This window comes from Zonotrichia albicollis, chromosome 3 (genome assembly GCF_047830755.1).
Source record: "Zonotrichia albicollis isolate bZonAlb1 chromosome 3, bZonAlb1.hap1, whole genome shotgun sequence".
Lineage (NCBI taxonomy): Eukaryota > Metazoa > Chordata > Aves > Passeriformes > Passerellidae > Zonotrichia > Zonotrichia albicollis.
The window spans coordinates 31,923,044-31,944,726 of record NC_133821.1 but is presented as its reverse complement, the minus strand read 5'-3'; the positions used below and the strand labels follow the sequence as shown (position 1 = coordinate 31,944,726).

The 21,683-nt window shown below is 35.7% G+C and overlaps 1 protein-coding gene across 8 annotated transcripts in view; it reads right to left on the bottom strand.

Moving 5' to 3' along the window:
• Positions 1-21,683, bottom strand: part of USH2A (usherin) — a 382,808-nt gene that overhangs the window by 167,501 nt on the left and 193,624 nt on the right. For all 8 annotated transcript variants that reach the window (XM_074537084.1, XM_074537083.1, XM_074537085.1 and 5 more), the window contains 4 exons: positions 21,164-21,335; positions 16,924-17,071; positions 9,868-10,019; positions 5,978-6,140 (listed from right to left, as the gene is read on the bottom strand). In XM_074537084.1, coding sequence (XP_074393185.1) covers positions 5,978-6,140; positions 9,868-10,019; positions 16,924-17,071; positions 21,164-21,335 — 635 coding nt within the window. The remainder of the gene's footprint in view (positions 1-5,977; positions 6,141-9,867; positions 10,020-16,923; positions 17,072-21,163; positions 21,336-21,683) is intronic.

Sequence of the window (21,683 nt, the reverse complement as noted above, 5' to 3'; positions counted from 1 at the left end):
TGGAAAAGCAGCTAAAGGCTCCCACATTCACAGTGAGAGTGTGGAGCTTATCTTTCTGGTGCAGAAGTTGGTAAGCATTTTGGAATTACTTGTGTTCCTCATTCTCAAGCCTTCAGCACAAGACAGGCTAGGAACTTCAAGGGGCTTCAGCATTCCTTTGCCCACTTCTGTTGTCATCTGCAGGTGGTGCAGTCCTCTAGTCACTGCCTTTTGCTCTGGGTTGATTCTTAACACACCCTTTATGACTTCTGTTTGGATAGGTTACTGAAAGTATTGGGTAAACTGTGCCAAGTTCAAGACTATAAGAGGAACTTTCTTATAAAAGTTAAATGAATGGATGGTCTGAGTTTTATTCTATTTAATCATATATATAGTAAGTATTAAACTAAAAAGGTTAGATGGGCAACATTCTGATGCATATATGCAAAAGTCTACTTGTTTATGCTGCATTCTGCTGTTAGATTTCTCCACTTTGCCAAGAGAATGAATGGGCTGCAAAGAACCTTCCTGGTACATCCCTAAAGAAGCAGAGTAAGCAGAAAATTTTTCTTTTCTTTACAAAAATAGCTGATTAACTATCTTGCTGAAAAGTATGGACCTCAGATGATGTGTCATCAAAAGAAGTTATGATAAGTATTAAAAAAGCCCTCAAGAAACAACCCCAAACTGAAAATAACACACATTGATTTCTACATTCATAAGCAACAGAGTTCTGAGTATATCCCTGCAACCTCATGTTATGAAACTCCCTAAGGACATACAGTTAATTAAGGATTCTCTTTAGGTCAAACTCACATTCAAATGCATCACAACATCTTGGGGGCCACAGATTTGGATTAATTTTGTGCTAATGCAGTCATCTGACAGAGGCAGGAAGATAAGAATTTCCTCCAAATCTCTCCTCTGGAAAGAGGTAATACCTGATTCTTCCTGTCCTAGAACTTAATTTCAGACACTCAGATGCAATTAAAAATGACCCTGTATTCTATCTGAACAAACCTGGGAATAAATAGGAATGAATGAGGAAACTACTTGAGGGAAATAAGCCTGACTCCGTCACCTTTCTTTCCTCTCAAGTCCTCTGAGAACTGGAAGTGTATCAGATAACAAGAACTTTAACTACTCTTGAAGAGGGAAAAGCTGCTTGTGCTCTGGTAGCATTAGTATTTTATGGCTTGGAACAACCAATTGCAAACCAAATTCCTCTTTAAGGCTCCTCCCAAGCAAGTACTGGGCCTTAAATGACTTGAGGCAAAGCAACATTTCATTACATTGTATTGAGCCTGAGCGCTGCAGAACTGGGACAGAGCCCTCAATTCCTGAAGTCCTGTTTGATCTCCATATGCTGTTTGCTAGAAACAAATACTTTTCTGGAAAACTAGAACATACCTATACGGAACAGAATGGCAAAGCAGCCCAAATAAAGCTCCTTCCAGTTTTTTAACAAGCACTTTCACAGAGAAAGGTTTTAAGAAAAAATGAAGAGTTGAATTAAAAAATGAAGGCCAATTGATACAGGTACTTCCTTTGAATACATTGTTAAATCATGGCCAAACTGTGGAAAAATCCATTATAAGTACCCTCCACTATCAGACAATCCAAACTACCTCCTGCTGAATTACACTTCACACTTGCAGTGACCTTTTCCACCAGTTTGTGATAGTATTTGCTTGACTTTCAATTTGGTTATTGATAATGTTAACAGATACACACTATATACCAACACCTTGCCAAGCCATCATCTTAAAATAAAAAGTAGTATCAGCAGTAACAGAAAAAAACAGCAATGAAAAAACAGGCTATGCATTACAAAACATTCATGTTGGAATCAAAAGTCAGAATTAAGTCAAAAGTCAGAATGTAGAAACATTACAGCTAAAATATTATTTCTTGCTTTGATTCACTAAACGTGTCCTTCGCTGAAGTATTTTGTTTTACAGTATTTTGTTTTTACTGTAAGACGACAAACTTTCTTCATTCCAAAGAAATCCCACAGCAACTTTAAATCTTTTGCAAATTATTTAAGATGATCTGGCCCCATTAGGAAAAAAAGGTCTAGAATTAAACACAACTTATCTGAACATGGAAATAACCAATAAACTGTCAGGCTGCTCTCTTGAATTGGTATGAGATGTGCATATTTTTAAAAGCAGATGGATGAGAAGTTATATGGTATCTTAAACAAACATGATGAATGGCAGAGCCATTTGGTGGAAAAGCAGTGTAATCAAATATTAAGACAGTCAGACAGAGACCTAGGGATGTGAAATTTGAAGGATTTGGAACAGGACAAGGAAAGTTGCTAAGCCTAGGAAGAGCCATAGGATATTCAGCATGAGATCAGCTGGTGCCTCTACAGTGTTGGAATAACAGGTTCATGACAGAGAAAGTGTTAAGTTACAATTTATTTAAACACTTTCCATGTCATCGACCTGCTATCTCAACATACCATATGCTATAGTAGGGCACTGATAAGATAACAACACATCAAACAGAGTTTCCCAATATACATTAGGGATGGCAGTGCAAAAATGTAGAAATACAATGTGCATTAGAAAAAATCGTGCTCTCATAGTGTGTTCCTTTGCCCTGTCCAGGGGCTATACTTATGCAGAAGGATTTCCACTCCTCAAAACGTCTGTACCTCTTAAATCCACCCCTCTGAGGAATACTGTTTCTTAATTTAAGAGAAAAAAAAAGGCCAAGGAGATATGTTAGATTCAAACGTAGACCTTCTAGGCCCCACATAGCTAAGCTAAAGTTGAAAAAGATACTGATATAATGAATCCAATTCTTTCATCAAACATAATAATCTCCATGTTATCAAATCATAGATACCTTTGCAACATGTCTTGATATACTTAAATATTCACTCAAGTTCCTTTAGCTTCAATCCTTTCTAATTCTACTTTACTTCAAAACAGATATCTAAATAAAGTACAAAAATACTAGATTTTCATAAAAGTATTGCCAAAATATGTTTGTGGGTTTTTCTAATAATATTCTTCCTATCTGATGGACTTTTCTTAAGCAGTTCTTAGAATTCTGTAATTGAGTATCCCTATTTTCAAATAAAAACAGGTCATGGGCTGGAATGACTTGGCCAGACAATCTTCTACATCTCTCTTTCCTTCCTAATAGATATTATCTTTACATCTAATAATCTTTGCAGTGTTTTGCAACAGAAGTTAGTTAAATTTGTTCTTAATAAGAGAAGGTGACTGCACTGTTTGGGAAATGATGTTTGTCTATTAAATACTCACATTCCTACCAGAAGCTAGAGTTTTCATTAATGAAAATTATCTTAAAGATTTTTCATTTGAGAGATGTTAAAAAATTATCTAGTATCAGTGGGGTCACTGCTTCCCAAACTGACACTTAAGGTACTCCTGAGCAGGCCACCAACTTGAGTGATAGATGCAGCCATTTGGATGCTTATATTCACCTTCTAGGTTAATTCCCTCTTCCCTTTTTACATTTTAATCCCTACCTCTTTAACAGACGTTGCAGCAAAGGATGAAATACAGTTGCTCATTATGTCAAGAAAATACCAATTAGCCATCAGACAATTCAATAAACTTTGTGTAAATATTGTGAACAGATGATGTCTTATATAAGCTTGATGAATTAATGCTTAATTTCCTTCCTGCATAACCCCAAAACAGCCAGCTTAAATGTCAATTGCTAGAGCTCTGACTTCTGGGGGGAAGTACTCCTAACTTCTTTAGCATTGCAAAGCAAAGTTTCAGCAACAATGAACAAACGTAATGAAATTTTCTGGGTTCTATTCCCCAATGATTCTTCCACCGCCACCCAGCTCTCCTGAGTTGAACTAACATAGCAGGCAGTTCAAGTCAACTCTTATAATTGCTTCCAATTTGCCTGTTTTGCTTTTGGCAATTAGCAAACTGAAATGTTATCATGAAAGAGTCCATCTCATTTATAAGGCCAGGTTTTCCCTCCACTAAAATATGCAGGCACTCTGTTCTTTATTACCAGCAGGAGATAAATGGCTGGTTTTCGTTGCTGAAGAATATATAATGGTTAAAAAGTCACTTTTTTCCTCCAGCTCTACATAAATCACAGAACTAGTCAATATTTAATAATGCTTGCCTTGGTCTGGAGTCCCTTGATCACCCCTGTCATGTGTAATAGCTCCCTCTCCGATATCTTTGACATAAAAGCCCAGCTTTACTGCAATACTAACATGTAGAGGGTCATTACGGATCGACATTTACCTTAATCTGTGACTGCCAACCATGAACCGATAAATTCCAGCAGATTCCACTGGGAGAAATCAGTAAACTTCTCAGTGGAAAGAACTGAAGGAAAATTCTGCCGAGAACAGAATACATTTTCTACAACGGCTGCTCTGCAAATGGGTTCTGACTTTTGAAAGTTCTCTAGCTGCACAGCTTTGCAACATTTAATACCGTTTTGATGGTTTGAGAGACGGGATGACAACCGAGGATGACATGACTTAGAAAGCAAGCAGAAATTTTCTTTGCAAAAACAATGCAAGATTAAACACAAGGGGAATATGGCTTTTGCATTATTCACCCCGCTGCCTTGGCGGAAATGGCTCTGCTGTCACTGGTCCAGCCAAAATGTTGCTCCTTTTCTTTATATTGATCACTCCTTCTCCTCATAATCTTACAAGTGCTTCACAGCAGAATACATCAAAGCCTTCATTGCATAAAACAGGGACACAACCGCCTTTGTGAGGGGTCAGCTGAGACTGCCTACCACACGTTACCCTCCTCAGTGAATGTGTTTCTCCAAAGAGCGCACAAACAAGTTCATTTACAAAGTACTTCGCAGAAGACAGCAATTACAGCAGCTATGCTCTCTTTAGCACCACTACTGGAAGCAACATACCAGTCTTATTCTGAACAGAAAAGAAGAGGCGAGTTATACAGTCATCAGCGATTCAATTCTCTATCTGTTACTGCATTTACAACATTCATTAAAATTGCGAACAGTACATAGAAGGATGAAATGTCATCCAAACATTATTTTCAACCACAATTTCATATTATACTCATAAGAAAACATTTTTATAGTTGCCTAATGTCAATCATGCTGTTTAAAGTGCACTAAAAATTAATGACAACATTGTTAGGTAAAATGCATAAACATTACTTGTGTACAATATTTTATTATTTATTATACCTTAGAGCATGCTTAATAGCTCAGATTGACATATTAAATGGTCATACTTATTTTGTGAACATTCATTTTTATTCACTGCCCAAGTACTTTACATTTATATAATTAGAGGACATGGCATTCTACTTTCAGCTAAAAAATATGGACGTTTTGTAATACATTTGGAAAAAATGTCCATCTACTTCTTTGGTGCCCTAGGCTTTTACATAGGGGTGACATCACTAACTCTGCCTGCTCTGATTTAGCAACATTTTAAACCAGGACCACATCGCTATGTTTAAGTTTAAAAGATGCAAAAAAAAAGGAAACAACCTGCAACATAAACCAGTGGAAGCAAAAGAACAACCTGCAGGGAACTCTTACTTGTCAGGCTTTTGTATCTCATGTTGAGTCTGTTTATGATATAGAAATAAAGAGTTGGGTTTCTTTCCCTTTCTTCTTGAAATTATACCCATGATCAACCATATTATGACCAGCTCTCACGAGTGGTTTATATAAGCAAACTAACTGAAATTTTGTGAGCATAGCTTCCTTATCTGAGAGAAGGTGGCAAGATAAGACTCTGTGGGTATATCTAGAGACTAAATGAGTGCAGAGAGCTTATCTTTATTTGGCAATTTATGTGTTTGTACAAATGTAAAGCACCATAAATCAAAGCCACAGTTCTTAAATAAAAATTGATAATTCTAAAATAATCAATGGCACAGGGAAAACCAAAAAAGTAGAAAAATTTAGTGCTAAAGAATTTTTTTTAAATAAATGGAATATTAATGTTATCATTAGACTTATTATGAAGGGAAAATTATACCTTGATCAGCATAGAACAGACCAGTGACAAGGACTGTGTAGGTCAGTTTTCCATTAGGTTTATTTGGGGCAAGCCATTTTAATTTAACTTCTTTGGACCCATCAACACTAGTAAATACATCAACCATTCCCTCAGGGGCCGCTTCCATGGTCCGAGCTTCTACCTGCAAATTCAACAGGAGATAGAATTTGGTGCCATAGTTACAGAGGAGGAATGAAAGATGCAAAGTTTAAGAAAAGGTATTTCTTAATTAAGAAAAAGTAACTAACACTGTCAGCATCCTAATTTTTAATGTTAATCCTAATGTTGCTGTCCTTTCATCTACATTTGTTTGAAGCTGTTCAGCTACTAACCTACTTTTAATAGAGACTACTGTAAGGAACAGGAAACAAATACTGAAAAAGAATGAAAGATTATTTTTAAAATTATTTAATCATTTTTACATCCACCTCATGTGGATGTACGATCTCAGTGTAAGGAATGGAAACAGCAACAGAAGACCACATAACTTTCTCTTTCTGCGTTTAAAAAGCAACTGCAAGGAACATGCATTTAAACACTGCAGTAAATTATTACAGATATTTAACAGACAAAAATTCCTTTCTGGAATATTGGCTGCTCCCTAAATTAACTTTCCCATTCACCTAATAAAATTAAGTTGCAATAAAAAGTAAATCTTTAAGAGAAAATAAAATATTAAAGAGCTGGATAATGAACTGAATATGAAAGATTTCTCATAGAACTAAATAAATACTTACTAAATATTACAGATATTTACTATTGAAATTTCACAACTTGTAGTAAAAATTCAGTGCTATGGAACAAAGTAATTTGTTATTATGTTATTTATGGCGACAATTTTGTTTCTGCTACGTTATTTATTTGGTGTTTTCTAAGGTATAAGATGGTTTCACACCTCTGTAAGTGCCTCTCAGCTGCAGGTTCTTGGGAGTGCTAATAAATGCTATTTTTAATCTGCCACACCTGCTCTGTCATCTAAATAACCAAACATATTTTCTCTGTCCTTGAAATATGAATGTTGTACTTTTCAGATGTAAAGATTGGACAGCTTACTGTTTACAAGTGCCATGTGCAGCAATACCTCCATATGTGCTTCTCTATTTATACACTTTCTTATATTGAAAGTAAGTGATAAGTTGCAGTAAAGCCAACAGGATAAAGTACATGCTTAAAGATAAACAAGTACTTCATAGATTTATTGGATCACTGCCACATTGATTACTTGGGTATTTTAGTCAAAAACATCCTTATGGAAGGACTTGACTAAACTGTGCTTTCTAAACAAAGTAATTTCCCGTAAAGTGCTCCTAAATGCAGGTGCTCCAATCAGAAACATGAAAAATGTGAAGAAATTAATAATAATTATGTTTTTCTACTGAAAAATATTTAAAAAAATCTTTAAATAATATAAATTTGTATCATGTCCTAAACACTTGCAACAGCTGTATTATGTCTTCAGCTTTTTTTTAAGATGTGCTATATAAACATATGGCACGGAAAACCTTTTTCACACTTATTTTTCTAAATATTATTTTACATCACTCCATGGTATTTTCAGACGTATTTACTAATAACTTAATAAACAAAGACTCTTGTATCATATAAGTGACATCAAATCATAGAAATCATAGAATAGGATAATAATATTGGGAAAAGTACAAGCATACATATTATTAAAACCCTGAAATTTAAATTTAATAGCAGTGGGTTGAGATGAGAAATATTCAGTGTTGAACATTTCTACTTATTTATAAGACTTTTACAAGAGGTAACACATCTCAAAAGTAGCATAATTTGGGTTCTCTTCAATTTCTCCAAAGAATCTATTACAGGTTACACTAGCCCTAAATAAAAAAAAAAATCCCTCCTTAGGAACAAAACACTCAAACAATTAGAACAGACAAAAGCACTATCTTGGGTGTAATAGGAAGAGATTAAAATGCAGCCTTTCTTAATTTACTTAATTTGCATCTCACTTAAAAATAAATCATAGTCACAGAATAGAAGTCAAACAAGATCTACCTAAGCTGAACAAAACCATGGTTTTGAAATAGAGTAACAGCTAATGCTCTCATAACTAATTAAGATCTTCAGAGCCACCTTCAGGAATATAAGGTGGACAAATTCCATATTTAGGGGAATGTCACATGATGTTCCCTGATCGATTAGGGCACATTAAGCACAAGATCAGCAACAAAAATAGCTGGAAGCATATCAGTTTACTGCTGGGAAATGTTTCCCGTACTATTTAGAGCAGAGGCAAAACACTGGGTTTCTCTTTTATTCTTCTTCTTTTTTTTAGGTATTGGATTTACTCCATAATTGATATGAAAATCTTTTTTTAAAAATCAAATGAAGATCCAGTGCTTTGACACTCTGGCAGTACTTAGGTGAGTCTAAATCAAGATGTACTTCAATTCCTGTGATTAGAGATGGATCACTGGCTCTGGAAAAGTTTGTGTACTGATCATGGGATGCAGATGAGTATCAGCTACAGTAACCCCTTTGAATTGTTCCAAAAGTCAAATTACAAGTCTGTATTTCAGTGGAAATGTCAAAAAAAGACTACTAAAAATATTTTTTAAACTGTAACTACTGGTGTTCTCTTCTATCCTTTAGATGCATATTTGATAGGACAGAAGTACTGAAAACTTACATCTTTCATCTGTATGCAAAGTTTGGTAATGAGTTGTCTTAAGCATCACTACCAACACAAGGGATTAGGTTATTGCACATCAAGTACCTTAAAACAAGGTTTGCTTTTGGGGCATATGTGAAGTTGTAAAAAATGTACAAGAAAAACTGGCAAAAAAGCCATTCAAGCTTTTAAGAATAAATATTCTTCAAAGTAGAGCAAGCCATAAAATGTTTAATGGTTATAAAGTCTAGTTGTCTTCTGCAGAGAGAAAACATTACTGGCATTTGAACGAAAGCAATCTTGGAAATAAAATTGGAAATGTGACTAACAAATTATATCATAAAAATAAAACCTGGAAGTTCTTTCCTGATAAAAAATAAATTGTGATAGAAAAAATAGAAAGAAAAACACAAAACCCTCCCAAACCTCTTTTTTCTTCCCTCTTTTATTAAAATCAAATTTAGAAGCCTAAAAATAAAGATGAATTAAACAAAAAGTTAAATCCCAGAATAAACACAGGCCTCTTTCTCAGCTATGCTTGAAAACAAAAACAAGCACAGTAGATAGGATTCTAGTTATTCATCAAGCTATACTTTGAAATCATACTAGATATATCAGTTCAGCTATATATCCAAAAACCTTTAACAAAATAAAAAAGCCTCAGGACGTCTATTTTTCACAAATTTGTCAAATTTAATATTCCTGTATTCTCAAATCCTGAAAAAATAGGGTGTTACACAAGACTGCTAAAATCTGTCAAATATAATATTTTGATCACATACTTCCATTCAAAAGCTTTATGAATTACCATATTTTCCTTGCTCCTGTTGCCACTTCTAGCTTCTGCAATTCTCAAATTAACTTTAGTCTTCTCGGTCTAGCAGCTAGAAATTTGCTCATTACTGGAACAGTAACTCTTTCTTTATATACATCCTTGTAAATCTGGTTAAAGCACACCTGCACTTTCAAACATATTAACTCCATTTAATTTCAATAATGTGTGTTTCAGCCTCCGTTTTTGTCTTCCCTCACAGTACCTATGTTCTACTTTGGAATGGTGCCTAACAATGACCTATTGAATCCTTAGCAGCTCTTAAACAGGATTTTTTTTTAAATGTCACATTTTGCCAGATGGGTTAGTACTGCCCAGAGTGAATCATCACCATTTACTCTGATATTCACTGTCATCTGACATTTATTACATTCCCAGAATGTAAATTAAGGTACTCACCAGTGGACCTAAAGCACAACCTTTTGCAGTACATGCCTGGACTCTGAAGGAATGCAGACTCCAAGGAGCAAGCCCATAAGCATAACAACTTAGCTGTGATGAATTCTGCAGCAGAACACCATCCATGTATAATCCATAGCTAGTAATAATACCTATAAAACAATATGAGAGCACTTAGTAACCAAAAAACTACAGAATTTAGAAGAAAACAAATGCTACAGACACCAAGGCAGTAGTAGTAGTATTTCAAACTGTTTACAATTGAGCAGATATTGTTTAGCATGACTGGGCAGATAAAACTCAAAAGACACATACTCTCCCATCTTTAACTACTGCAAACCTCACAAGTGCACTGCATCTCTTTAAACAATTTCCCTATTCCAAAGATTACCCCTTAACAAACTTGATTCTGAGTGGCTGCCAACACCACCTTGGAATGAAGAAAACTGAGATAACTCTGGTTTAGAGTCTACTCTGCATATGGCTTTTCAAACAATACAAAAAACCATCTCACATCTTAACAGCTTCAGACTTAGAAACAAAATCTTCAAAATAATCGAAATGTGGAAGGTCAGCTCAGTGCTATAACCACAATGAATCAGTAACAAATAATTTTGTCACACAAAACACCTTTTTCATACTCATTCTTCATGACAATTACTTCATATTTTCAGTGCTTTGCCAACAAACTACATACTTCATTAATTTGGGGTAGGAGTAGGGTGGTTGAAAAATTTTACCCACTTTTCTTAATGAAATGACAAAAGAATAATGATTATTGTTTCCTTCTCAATATGCAGAAAAACTCCTGAAGTAAACTACTCCTTGCCTATTCAATCTACAGAAAGAAAACATGTTTGGAAACTCAAACATTAGCAAGACTTTTAGACAGAGGAAAGAATGGTCATTCTTGTACAACTGGCTATTACTAACTAAAACTGCAAGTGATTGCTTATTGCATTTATAAGGAATTCTAAAACTGTTCCTCCAAAGGTACATTGTAGGATAACAAACCCTGCAGAGTGTTTTGAATTTAATGAACTAAAAACTTAGGTTTACAGATTTGCTTAGACTTTAGAAACTGAGCTTGCAGAGCAGTACTTTTTCTCAGGGTTATTCTGCCATCTTTCTTACTTCTGAATAATCTCCCTTTTTAAAAGTTATTTCAATGAGAAATCTTAAGCCAAATAAATGCAAAGTCATAGGATTAATTTGAAGTGATTTTAGTTCAGAGGATGCCTTCTAATCCTTCCATTATAAAAACAAAATCTATTGTAAAGCTATAGCTCAGTTCACCATTCCTTCCCTTAAAAATTAATTTTTGAAACTATATTGAGGAAGATTCAATGTGAAATTGAAAAAAATATTTTCCCCTCCACAAAACAGAGAAGTGCATCATAAATAAAAGTGTACACACAACTGTTTAGCTGAGCTTTAAAGAGTTCCACTTCAAAAGATTTATATGCTAAAGATCTGAGTATGGTAAAGTGATTCACACACTCCTCAATTCCTTTCTCTTCTAGAAAAGTGAGAGGCTAAACTCAGCTCAGACAGCAGAGATGTGCAGGAGGAGGTCCTGGAAAATCTCACACTATCAATCTTACCACATTTGACAAGGTTTCTAAAGCAAAACCCTTGTCTTTCCGTGCCTAGTTGCTTGTGAAGCAATAACATGAATGGTTCATATTTCTCCTACAATAAATAAACAAGTCTTATATATGTGGGTATATACTTTAGGCTATTTTGTTCCTCTCAGAGGAAAAATGTGAATGCTGGCATTAAGGATGTGTTTTACAGGGAAAAAATGCCAAACACTGAGATAACTCTAAGCACCTACTATACCTGTTGCACTAACCCCTTAAGGTACCATAGATTAGAATCTTAAAACCACCTGTGCTGGAAGGGACCAACAGGATAACCCCAAGAATCACACCATGTGCCTGAGAGCCTTGTACAAACACTTCCTGAACTCTGTCAGGCTGGTGCTGTGACCACTTCTCTGGGGAGCCTCTTCCAGTGCCCAAACACCCTCTGGGCGAGGAACCTTTTCCTATCTCCAACCTAAACCTCCTGAGACACCTTTATGCCATTCCCTCGGGTCCTGTCACTGGTCGCCAGAGAGCCCAGATCAGTGCCTAATAAATCACTATTAATTCATTTGATACTTAGGGTAACAGCATGAATCATCGTCAGGTCACTTGGCATTAATGTTTTAGAGAGTTCCTAAAGCCACAGCACTGTGCAGCATCCCCACTTGAGGAGCAGTTTGTTGCTTAGCTCTGTGACCTTTTGTTAGTTCTCCCAGTACAATCAGAGAACAATAGTCTCCAAAAATCTGATCCATTACCTCTTGTTTTTACTTCTGCCTTTACCATGTAGGACACTGATGGAGAAAACTACAGTATGAAAAGAAAGGAAAAAAGTACATTTCAGAAAAAAATGATCTAATAGTCCATTTTTGAGATATGAAGCCATTTTTCTAAATTAGGCAGTAACTATTTTCACGAGGGATGAGTAATTCTGCTTCCCTATTTCACCAGTATAGGCTTCCAAAACATACAGAGTAAAAGTTTAAAGTTAGCCCAAAGTTAACAAACTTCCTGAGACTTGCTAGATACTGCTGAAGTTTATCATGCATAAAATATTTAAGACCATAGGACATTTTTGTGATTTACAAGGCTTCCTGAGGAACATGTGGTCACTATGAAGAGATGCAGTTTCTTCATAGTTTTGAAGTCTAGGCAGCTAGGTCAAATCTTGATTTCACTGAAGACAAAATCTCTATCGTCTATACTACAATTATGTTTCACCATTGAAAAGAAATCCAAGAATGCAAATTAAACTTAAACTGAAGTTATAAAATCATCTTCTTGCTCCTTTCCCCTCTCTGGGTGAGACCATATAATGTGTCAATGATATTCAAGACACTAAAGAGGTTTGGAATCCAAAGTACTACAAGCACTTTACTCTTAAGGTGCAATCTACAGGTCAAATCTTAAGCAAACATACTTTCACCTACATCAATTTCACTGACTACAAACACTAGTCATCTCTCATAAGCACAAGGATTTGCAAGAACAAGTACTGGCTTAGTTCACTGAATAATTTTATAAATCAGTTTTTACTATACCTACTAGTTTCCATTAAAATTCCACATGGCCTTGGAAGATACAATCCTGATTTAGACTTGGCTTTATCTATGACATGAACACAAAATGAAGCTTTTGAGAATTGATCAGCTAAGGAAAATTTTCAGTGGAAAATTTTCAAGGATTTTAAAATAGCAGATCTCAAACTATATGGCAAGATTATAATGGATGTGCTCTGAAGAAGAGACCATTGTTTATTAAGGCCACTAGAATAATGAAAGGTCAAAGCAGAATATCTGATGACACATGATTTTACAAGTCTCTCCATACACTGCCCACATCTAAATGGTCAATATTGCCTATACTACTTATTATCTACATACATATGTGATATGTATGTATAGAGTGGCAGAATCTGGCCCATGTCCCATCAACCATTTTATTGCTGGATTGAAAATAAGACAAAATAAAATATCAATATTTCAAATATATTCAACATGCCATCTTTCAAAAGTCTTTTTTCTACTTAATGCATAAATTATATTTCTGAAGCAACTTTCAAGAAAGAATTATGTGCTTGATTTCCCAGTTTTCCATTATTTTTTTCCCTCTATATAATGTAAATAAGGCTTAAATTCAATAAAAAACCATACCCCTGAAGTTCTATATCTACAACTGGACAACACAGGCCTAGGTGTTCCTGTACCCCAAAGCTCGTTTCCCCTCATTGTGCCATCTTTATGAAGAAGCCATGCACGCTTTAATCCTTTTTGCCACCTCTGACCTCCAGGGTAGCATTTTAATTCTCCTTAATTTTTTTCTAATTCACGGCAAGCAGCTGAACCCCATATATATCACGAGGGCATAGCAAAGTCTGTGCTGTCCAAGCCGCAGCCAGCCCACACACCCATTGGAAGCTGATAAGCCTCCTCAGCCCATGGAAATAAACTGTAGCATCTGTCAAGCAGGAGCAAATGAAAGGAGGCAGGAGAGAAAGGAAAGGCTCCAGAGATCTAATAAGGAGATGACAATCTATGATATGCAAATCTTTGCAATTCTGAGGTTTCCACCTGAAACAAAGCCAAGCTCAGTATTTTTGAAAAGCACTGCTTAGCAGCCTGAAACACATCAAGTTTGATCCAACTCAGTTCAAAGCAGGAAACAGTTTTTAAGCTTTTGGAAAAAAAAAAAGGCAAACCAAAAAACCAAAAACCAAAAAAAAAAAAAAAAAAAAAAACCAAAAAAACCCCCAACCAAACAAACAAACAAACAAAAACAAACAAACAAAAAAACAAATTAAAAAAAAAAAAGAAAACCCGACCAGAAAAATCAAGAATGCACCAGTAGAATGCTGAAGAAAGAAAGTTTTAGGGAAAGTACCTAAGTATCTTCTGCTGGTCTTTCTCAAATTTTATTCTTCTCAACTATGATATTTTTCAGTCTCCTACACAGTTTTAAAACACTGACACAGCCATTATAAATTATATGGCCAAAAGGCAGCCCAAAAGATGTGCTGAGAACAAGCAAAACAAAGTCACTGAACAATGCGAACCTTCCTGATTAAGCACTTGCTCAGTCAAAACTTTAAGAGCTTATTTGCTGCTGGGTTTTTTAAAAAGTCTTTTCAAGAAAATGGAGAAAGGATGGAAATAGAAAATTGGAGAACAAGAAAATACGTTACTAGATAAATCACAGAATCATTCAGGTTGGAAAAAACCTTGAAGATCATTGAGTTCAACTGCTAACCCAGCACTGCTAAATCCACCACTAAACCATGTCCCAAAGTGCCACATCTTTGCATCTTCTAAATACCTTCAGGGATGGTGACTCAACTGCTTCCCTGGGCAGCCTTTTCCAATGCTTGGGAACCCTTTTCATGAAGGAATTTTTCCTTATACACAATCTGAACCTCTGTGGCATGACTTGAGGCCATTTCCTGTTGTGCTATTGCTTGTTCCTTGGGAGAAGAGACTGACCCCCACCTGGCTACACCCTCCTTTGAGGCAGTTGTAGAGAGGGATAACATCTCCCCAGCCTCCTCTTCTCCAGGCTGAACACCCCCAGCTCCCTCAGCTGCCCCTCATCTGACTTGCACTCCAGCCTCTTTCCCAACCCCGTTACCCTTCTCTGGACTCAGCCTAGCACCTCAATGTCTTTTTTTATAGTGAGAGGTCTGGAACTAAGGACAGGATTGGAGGTGTGGCCTCACCAGTGCTGAGTACAGGAGAACAATCACCGCCCTGGTCCTGCTGGCCACACCAGTGATGATCCAGGCCAGGGTGCCATTGGCTTTCTTGCCCACCTGGGCACAGCCTGACTTTTGCAGCTCAGCCACTTCTGACCAGCACTCCCAGGTGCTTTTCCCCTCAGCAGCTTCCCAGCCTGCGGCACTGCCTGGTGGTGTTGTGACCCAAGGGCGGAACCCAGGCTGGGCCTTGTTGAACCTCACAACCACTGGCCTCAGCCCACTGATCCAGATTGTCCAAGTCCCTCTGCAGAGCCGTCCTGCCCTGCACTCCCACCCAATTTGGAAACATCTACAAACTTGCTGAGGGTGCACCAACATCCTCAGCACTGCTGTTTATTGTAGTTAAATGGAGAGCCAAGCTGTACACAGTAAATGCTGTATTAACAAGCTACAATACCCAAAATCCAGTTATGCATCCTGTCTATTAGTTCTTTTAAAGGAAGCTTGCTAAAATTTATTTCTTAAACTCTAGACCTTTATTGTGTGCTGTTGATATGCATGTATAAATAGGTATATGGACATATATATTTATATTTCCTTGATTAGTTAAAGCACTCTCTAAATGGTTTGGATTTTTTTTCACAATGCAAGGATAACAAGATCAGGCCCTGAAACTAACTGCAAAAAAAAGGTCTACTTCAGGGAAAATTATTCAGACTTTAGCACTAAGCCACATACATGACCATCCTCACCATTTCCTCCCATCCCTTACCCTTCCCCTTTCTCCTGCCTCCTTGCCTTTGCCACACATGCTGATGAGATTTTAGAAACAGAGTTAGAAAGTTTCTAAGGGACTAGGAAGCAAAATCTTCCACAATGACTTCAAAAGAATCATAAATTATCAAATACATTATTTAACAGGTGACATATTCTTATTTCTTTCTAAATTTAATGTAAGACCTTACAGAATACAATCACCACTTCTGGGGGAATCATTTAAAATGTCTTTAGTGAAGTTGAACAAGTAGGATGTGCTTTATCACAACTGAATGTGGGAAAAAAACTTGCAGGAAAAATGAAATTTATGTGAAACCACTGGGAGAAATAATTCTATATATTGAAATAATATCATAAGTCAATGAAGAAAAACATTTCTGATATTTCAAATTTAGTGATTCCTACATAGCATCACTCTGATTTTATTATAATGCATGCAGCAGTGATTTAAACTGCTAAAATCAGACCAAATTCCAAGGTAAATGATACCGTGCAACCCCACTAGAAAAGTAACATTTGTCCAGAAGTTTTACACATGGACATTTCAAAATAGAAAACGTTTCTAAACAAAAGAAAGTATATTGTTTAACTTTCACAGCCATAGAAAAGTACAACTATATGATGAGCATGCAGAACACAAATCTAATTATTATTACATATCAATTAATTTTAAAAAATTAATGTTTTATTGGAGAGTGAAATAAACATCCTAGACCAATATTCTCCAAGAATGCCTGTTCCTCAGCTCAGCTGCCCTGGAAAACATTGAACAATGAGATGCAGTACACAAGAACTATCAAAAGGGAGCACTTTCGAGCCACTGAAACAGCACGTTGGGCTGAAAACCACAATCTCCCAGCTGCAGACAATGATACTATCTCAGGTATTTTATGTGCTAAAATGATCATTAAAAATTAAGCACCACATATAAGCTGCCATTTAGAATATTAATTTACCTTTACTAATCATCTTTTTAACTTGAGGCTAAAAGAGTTCACTTACCATTCGGATACTCAGGCTTAGTCCAGGAGATGTTAAAGGAGTCAGATGCATAGGACTGGGCTTTTGGAGCAGGAACCCCTTCTGGTGTGCTCTCATCTGTTATAGCTGTGCTGGCTTCGCTTACAGAACACCCACCTCCAGTGCAAGCCTTAAAATATTAATCAGAACAAATAAACACCTTTCAAGGTAGTACCAATAATTTTAGCAATTTTTTTTTTTTGCCTAAGTCTCATTATTCTTCCACATCTCAACTTAGTAAGCCTGTGATTTTCATGTAAGACCCTTTCCTTAGCATAGATTTGTTTACCTCTTTTCTTAAATAACAAGAGGATGTATAATACTCATACTTGAGGTTTTAGGCATACTATAGCTAAAACATTCTTCTGTACTTCACAACAGCACTCAGAGCATGTGCAATTATAATAGTGAAAAACCACCCTATTATAAACCAGTGTGTATTAGTTGTTATTATTACATGTTTATGGAAAATAAAGTAAAGTAGTTTGTATTTAAGCTGCCAGATAACAAAATGCTAACCACACAATTTTTGTATTTTGTTTGGGCTATGAAATAATACAATGTGCAGGCAAAAGTGCATATCACTCTATATAACAGGCTTTTAAAGTTTTACATGTACACAGTTGTGGTCCATGTGATGCTTTGCCAATTATTTGCACTAATGCTGATGACAAGACTACACACATTAAAAAACATACAAATATATACATATGTATATATTGCTACTGGATTGAAAGATCTTTGTGTTAGGTTATTGCTTATTTTTTAGGGTTTTATTTAATTATAAAATTAATAAAACCCCAAATTCAACAAATATTTACATTTGGACATACATAAAACTTAAGGGATTATTATCTGTGTTTTTCTAAGTTGTTCATGTACTAAAGTGGACAAGTGGATCATCAGCAAAGAATCTTGCTCTTCAGATCTCCAGGAACAAAACATTTCTCTCAATCTGTTACATTTTATTTTAAAGGATTAGCTTCAGTTTCCCATTCCCCATTGTTTTTCAAATCAGAGAGCAGTCAAGCACATTCCCTATGCCCTCCAAAACTGTATACTAACTCCAAGGGTAAAAAAAAGTATTGTTTGTAAATAAGAGGTTCTTTTATACATAAAGATTATTTTGATATCACTGGAAATTACATTCCCAATACAACTAAGGAATGACTCCATGTTCAGTCTGAGCTACCAGGTAAAGATGAAAGAATGCAATCTCAGTTTTGGGAACATCCAAAAAATGGCATTTACTCTAAACACGATAATGTTTATTAAATAACCCAAAACCCACCATCAGTTCAGATGGATGCTCAAGTAACTATTAGCACTTTGCTAAGTAAAATATTTCAGAAAATTATCCTTCCAGGAGAAGCAGAGTAATCTTTGAATGATTCCACTTCCACAGGCTTCATAAAGAAGCCAAAAAGAGCAGTTCTGGAAGGCCTCTTTTCCATTTATTCCTTACTGACTAACTAATTAATTTCCACCAGGCCTACTTCAGCAGCCGAGAGTGTTTCATTTAAGGGCTTGGTAACAGCAGCCCTTCCATTCATTTATTTCTTGAATTTCACACAGCTCAATTTTTGAATCTCTGAAATTTGCTGGGACATGAAGTTTCTGGTTCTTCTAATGAAAATCAGAAAAAGAGAGCTCATCTGCATTTTAGGTAGGGGGATTTTAGATTAGTGTATCTAAATGGACTGGACATCTGGCTATCACATCCAGTGATTCTCAAAGCCATGAAAATCTCCACCCAGATTGAGTCCCCATTTTGTCACTCTGAGAAACAGATTTCAGGTGAAATTTGCAAAAATACCGCAGGAACTGGACAGCCAAAGGACAGATGCAAAGCACATCCAATGACACCACACAGCAACACTCCCCCCAGGACCTGAGCCAGCTTACCCACACTGCAGCATCCTGAGGAGATATTGGCTTAACAGTCCAATCACAAAAGCACTTCAGTCACAAAGAAGAGTGACACCCTGGCTACTAAAGGCAACCTTCCAACTTTACATTTGCTTTCAGACTGGCCTGGCTCTCACTCACCCAGCTCAGAGCATGCACAGAACAAAAGGAAGTTCCTTTGCACTAATCCATGGAGACATGACCCTATGTCTTCTTGGCTGACTTTTAGGAAAGAAGCATTAGATTTGCTTACAAAACCTGTTGTACTCATTTATGAATAAAATTGCTGCATATTAAATGGCAGTAATCAATTCTGAAAACTGGTAACAGCATGCAAAAATAAATATTTTCTACCTCTCTTCAGTGTAGCAACATTAACCTTTCATACAAAAGTTAAAGGCAACAGCCTGTGAGGTGTGAAGCTCCTGCTTCCACTGGTCAAGATGCAATTTTTGATAACTCAACACAGAAACCAAAACCAATTTTTGAGTGGATACAAACCAAAGTTAATAGTAACTGTGAAACAAGGAAAAGGTTCTAACTGATAGAAATATTTCATTCTAACAAAAAAAAAAGAGGAAAAATTTAGTTACATCTTTCACTGTTGATGATTGTTTGGGGTATTTTTATTCTTAAGTTTTATTAAAATTCAGTTAAATAATATATGAAACACTAAATAATTAAATTTTTTCCAGGTGTGTATACTTGATTTGAATTTTTTTGTGGATTTGGTTTTTGTTGGGATTATTTTATATTCGGAGTTTTTTCCTTTCATAAACAAGTAACATTTGGCCATGTTTAATTTTCATAACTTGTAAGCCTGTAATAGTACATTTCTCTCAAACCAGTCTAAATAGTTCTGTATATGATGGACCCAAATGTTTCAAGAAAGCTATTGCACCTCAAAGATATTGAACATTTCATGCACTTTTATCATTTTCAAAGCTGCAAGGACATTTAGATCTTCTAATTCACCTATCACAGACTACTGCATTTTATCCAGGCAAATCTGGTTATCTTTGTCACTAGAAGAAATTATCTTTTGCTACTTTCTGATTAAATGCAAATATTAAGGAGGATTAAAAATTTACAAAGGAATGAAAAATAAAATATAGAGAAGAAATGGTTCCTAAAAATTTATTTGGTAACATCTAGGAAATCTGTGCATGTTGATGAAACAAAACCAAGATGCACACAACACCTCCTCCCGTATCCCAAGGCAGAGCCACCAAAAGCAGTCCCAGGTGGTCTCTGGACTGTAGCTGTTAATTCTTCCCTGATGCTCTTCCCTTGTGCCCCCATGCACAGAAGTTGGGCAGGAGCAGAGAAAAAGCTGTGGCACAGTGAGGGACAGCACAAATTCTTTTGTAAAGAATAAATTAAAAATCTAAGCATAAAATGCTTATTGAAGCACTGCCTTAGTTTTGGACATGGTGCTATTATATATGCTAAGCAATTTACTATGCTGAAATATCTAGGCACAAATGAATTAATTTCAACATGAATCTAAGCTTTAATTAGACTGAATATCCTTGTTTTTTTCAGGTTCAAGTCAGATCCTTATCATTACCTGAAGGTAGATTATTTTTTGTGGTATAATATTTAGAACATTCAAGAGCATGTTAAGAAAAAATGAATGCATATCTAGTCTACATAAATGTAAATTTATTCATAATCAAGAGCAGAATATTTTTCTATGGCATTTATCAAAGCAAATATCCTTATATAGGTATTGTTGTAAAATGAACAATGTGCTTAAAACAAGGGACAATCTTCTCCTTTTATCCACATATTTTCCTGTTTTGTTAGTGAAGAAGCTGTTCTCTTTCATCACAAAATAAAACCAATGATAAAGAAATGCAATGAAAACACTAATGTCTTTTAAAATGTTTTGAATACACAAACTGCTGCTCCACACTGAACTCTGCTTCTCTGCTATTTCCTTCTACATACAGAAGGAAAGGATGAAAGAACAAATTATACAGTACAAAATGCGAAAGGTTGACACTTTTAAAAACCTTCAATGTTTTCTTGTAAGTTGGGTCCAAGGAAATTTTTAAAAGCATTTCATATATTTCTGCTCAATTCTTTATTAGTTATCCAACTTACCCTTGAAGAAAACCTGTATTTAAATTACATACACATTTTTGTGAATCTGTTTTGAAACAAAAAAACCTACTTTGCTCACCCACCTTAGCTTCAAAACGAAGAGGTTAAACAAAGTGGACACAAGAACCATTAAATATTAAGATGCTAACAAAGTCAGAATCATTTTCACCATTTTACACCTCTACTACACATCTTTAAAACTTACAGCTAGTTTTATGAGGTATTCAGTACCCGGGAAAAGCTGCGGAATAGTAAAATCCAGAAAAAGTTCTGTGCTGTTATAGATTACATTCCACTTTGTAAAATTCTGCTCATTGGTGGCCATATAAATTATATAGCGATCTAGGATTCCATTTACTTCTACTGGTTCTTTCCATCTGCAAATAGAAGCAAAATATGATTATGACCAGACCAAATAAAGATTCAGACCATGCTGAAAAATTTAAGGCTTTGTACAGAGGACTTCATGGGGTCTATTTTGAGAATTCGAAAACCCAGTTGTGCAATCATAAAAATAAATCTAAGCCATACCTCTAATGCAGTATTTGTACTCAGTAGATAAATGATTACACACAAAGCAGGGGCTACAAAAGGGGCATATCACCAGAACATTTCCTGCACTGAAGTTTGCAGAGGCTATGCCCATATGTAGGTTATACTGATTGCGTAAAGACAAAATGGAAATTAAGTTGGCAAGTGATAATCAGAAGGTTCACAGAACCACT